Here is a 3,708-nt window from a genome sequence, read left to right as displayed (position 1 = left end):
GGTGGACTATCTCAGTAGCCACCCATCATTGTGTAGGTCGTGGTGGTGGACTATCTCAGTAGTCACCCATCATTGTGTAGGTCGTGGTGGTGGACTAACTCACTAGTCACCCATAATTGTGTAGGTCGTGGTGGTGGACTAACTCAGTATTCACCCATCATTGTGTAGGTCGTGGTGGTGGACTATGTCAGTAGTCACCCATCCTTGTGTAGGTCGTGGTGGTGGACTAAATCAGTAGTCACCCATCCTTGTGTAGGTCGTGGTGGTGGACTAAATCAGTAGTCACCCATCATTGTGTAGGTCGTAGTGGTGGAGTATCTCAGTAGTCACCCATCCTTGTGTAGGTCGTGGTGGTGGACTAACTCAGTAGTCACCCATCATAGTGTGGTCGTGGTGGGTGGACTGGCTCGCTGGTGGGTGGACTGGCTGTCTGGTGGGTGGACTGGTTGGCTGGTGGGTGGACTGTCTGGCTGGTGGGTGGACTGGCTGGTGGGTGGACTGGCTGGTGGGTGGACTGGCTGGCTGGTGGGTGGACTGGCTGGCTGGTGGGTGGTGAATGGACTGGCTGGTGGGTGGGTGGACTGGTTGGCTGGTGGACTGGCTGTCTGGTGGGTGGACTGGTTGTCTGGTGGACTGGTTGGCTGGTGGGTGGACTGGCTGGATGGTGGGTGGACTGGTTTGCTGGTGGACTGTCTGGTGGGTGGACTGGCTGGCTGGTGGGTGGACTGGCTGGCTGGTGGACTGTCTGGTGGGTGGACTGGTTGGCTGGTGGGTGGACTGGCTGGCTGGTGGGTGGACTGGCTGGTGGGTGGACTGGTTGGCTGGTGGGTGGACTGGTTGGCTGGTGGGTGGGTGGACTGGCTGTCTGGTGGGTGGACTGGCTGGCTGGTGGGTGGACTGCCTGTCTGGTGGGTGGACTGGCTGGTGGGTGGTCTGGCTGGTTAGTGGGTGGACTGGCTGGTGGGTGGACTGGCTGGTGGGTGGGTGGACTGGCTGGTGGGTGGGTGGACTGGCTGGTGGGTGGGTGGACTGGCTGGTGGGTGGGTAGACTGGTTGGTGGGTGGACTGGCTGGCTGGTGGGTGGACTGGCTGGCTGGTGGACTGGCTGGTGGGTGGGTGGGTGCACTGGTTGGTGGGTGGTCTGGCTGGTGGGTGGTCTGGCTGGTTAGTGGGTGGACTGGCTGGTGGGTGGTCTGGCTGGTTAGTGGGTGGACTGGCTGGTGGGTGGACTGGCTGGTGGGTGGGTGGACTGGCTGGTGGGTGGGTGGACTGGCTGGTGGGTGGGTGGACTGGCTGGTGGGTGGGTAGACTGGTTGGTGGGTGGACTGGCTGGCTGGTGGGTGGACTGGCTGGCTGGTGGACTGGCTGGTGGGTGGGTGGGTGCACTGGTTGGTGGGTGGTCTGGCTGGTTGGTGGGTGGACTGGTTGGCTGGTGGGTGGACTGGCTGGTGGGTGGGTGGACTGGTTGGTGGGTGGACTGGCTGGTGGGTGGGTGGTCTGGCTGTCTGGTCGGTGGACTGGTTGGTGGGTGGACTGGTTGGCTGGTGGGTGGACTGGCTGGCTGGTGGACTGGCTGGTGGGTGGACTGGTTGGCTGGTGGGTGGACTGGCTGGCTGGTGGACTGGCTGGTGGGTGGACTGGTTGTCTGGTGGGTGGACTGGCTGGTGGGTGGACTGGCTGGTGGCTGGACTGGTTGTCTGGTGGACTGGTTGGCTGGTGGGTGGACTGGCTGGTGGGTGGGTGGGTGGACTGGCTGAGCCCTAGGAGGTGAAGTAGGCACTCTGCATCGAGTACAGATGCTGGATGGGATTGCCCAGCTTGGCGCGGGCAGCAGCAGCAGCAGCAGCAGCGGCAGGAGGCAGAGGAAGTGGCTCGGCGTGACCCACAATGCAGTGCTGCGGCTTCCTGTCTCCCCCGCAGTGGAAGTAGCTCGCGTGGCCTCGCAGACACAACAACAACAAACACACACAACAACAAACACACACACAGACAACAACAACAATAACCACCAGAGACACAACAACAACAAACACACACAACAACAAACACACACACACACAACAACAACAATAACAATAACCACCAGAGACACAACAACAACAAACACACACAACAACAACAATAACAATAACCACACAACAACAACAACAAAAACACACAACAACAACAACAATAACCACCAGAGACACAACAACAACAAATACACACAACAACAACAACAACAATAACCACCAGAGACACAACAACAACAAACACACACAACAACCACAATAACCACCAGAGACACAACAACAACAAACACACACAACAACAACAATAACAACAATAACCACCAGAGACACAACAACAACAAACACACACAACAACAACAACCACACAACAACAACAACAACAATAACCACCAGAGACACAACAACAAACACACAACAATAACAACCACACAACAACAACAACAATAACCACCAGAGACATAACAACAACAACAACAACAATAACCACCAGAGACACAAGCACAACAACCACAATAACCACCAGAGACACAATCACAACAACCACACACAACAACAACAACCACACAACAACCACACAACAACCACACAACAACAACAATAACCACCAGAGACACAACCACAACGACCACAATAACCACCAGAGACACAACCACAACAACCACACACAGACACAACCACAACAACAATAACAACAATAACCACCAGAGACACAACAACAACAACAACAACAAACACACACAACAACAATAACCACACAACAACCACACAACAACAACAACCACAATAACCACCAGAGACACAACAACAACAACAAACACACACAACAACAACAACAACCACACAACAACCACACAACAACAACAATAACCACCAGAGACACAACCACAACAACAACAATAACCACCAGAGACACAACCACAACAACCACACACAACAACATCAACCACACACAACAACAACAACAACCACACAACAACCAAAATAACCACCAGAAGAACAACCACAACAACCACACAACAACAACAATAACCAGAGACACAACCACAACAATCACACACAACAACAACCACAACAACCACACACAGACACAACCACAACAACCACACACAGACACAACAACAACAACCACACAACAACAATAACCACCGGAGACACAACCACAACAACCATACACAACAACACAGACACAACCACAATAACCACCAGAGACACAACCACAACAACCACCCACAGACACAACAACAACAACAACCACACACAACAACAACAACAACCACACCCAGACACAACAAAAACAATCACACACACGCAACCACAATAACCACACACAGACAACAACCACAACAACCACACACAGACACAACCACAACAACCACACACAGACACAACAACAATCACACACAAACACAACCACAACAACCACACACAGACACAACCACAACAACCACACACAACAACAACCACACACAGACACAACAACAACCACACACAACCACAACAACAAAAACACACAGACACAACCACAACAACCACACACAACAACAACAACCACACACAGACACAACCACAACAACCACACACAGACACAACCACAACAACCACACACAGACAACAACAACAACAACAAAAACACACAGACACAACCAAAACAACCACACACAGACACAACAACAATCACACACAGACACAACCACAA

At 52.6% G+C, this 3,708-nt stretch overlaps 1 protein-coding gene across 1 annotated transcript; it reads right to left on the bottom strand.

Annotated features, from left to right (window-relative positions):
• Positions 1-1,086: 1,086 nt before the first annotated feature.
• Positions 1,087-3,310, bottom strand: LOC142907067 (uncharacterized; the record flags this gene model as incomplete). The annotated part of the gene is made up of 1 exon (XM_076056019.1): positions 1,087-3,310. A coding segment is annotated over one exon (2,109 nt), but the record flags the coding sequence as incomplete, so codon positions are not given.
• Between the last annotated feature and the right edge of the window lie 398 nt (positions 3,311-3,708).

The sequence above is a fragment of the Petromyzon marinus genome, chromosome 74 (assembly GCF_048934315.1).
Source record: "Petromyzon marinus isolate PM22_M1 ecotype Great Lakes invasive population chromosome 74, UKy_Petmar_22M1.pri1.0, whole genome shotgun sequence".
Classification (NCBI taxonomy): Eukaryota; Metazoa; Chordata; class Hyperoartia; order Petromyzontiformes; family Petromyzontidae; genus Petromyzon; species Petromyzon marinus.
The sequence above is the reverse complement of the archived record's forward strand: the minus strand, read 5'-3'. Positions and strand labels throughout refer to the sequence as shown.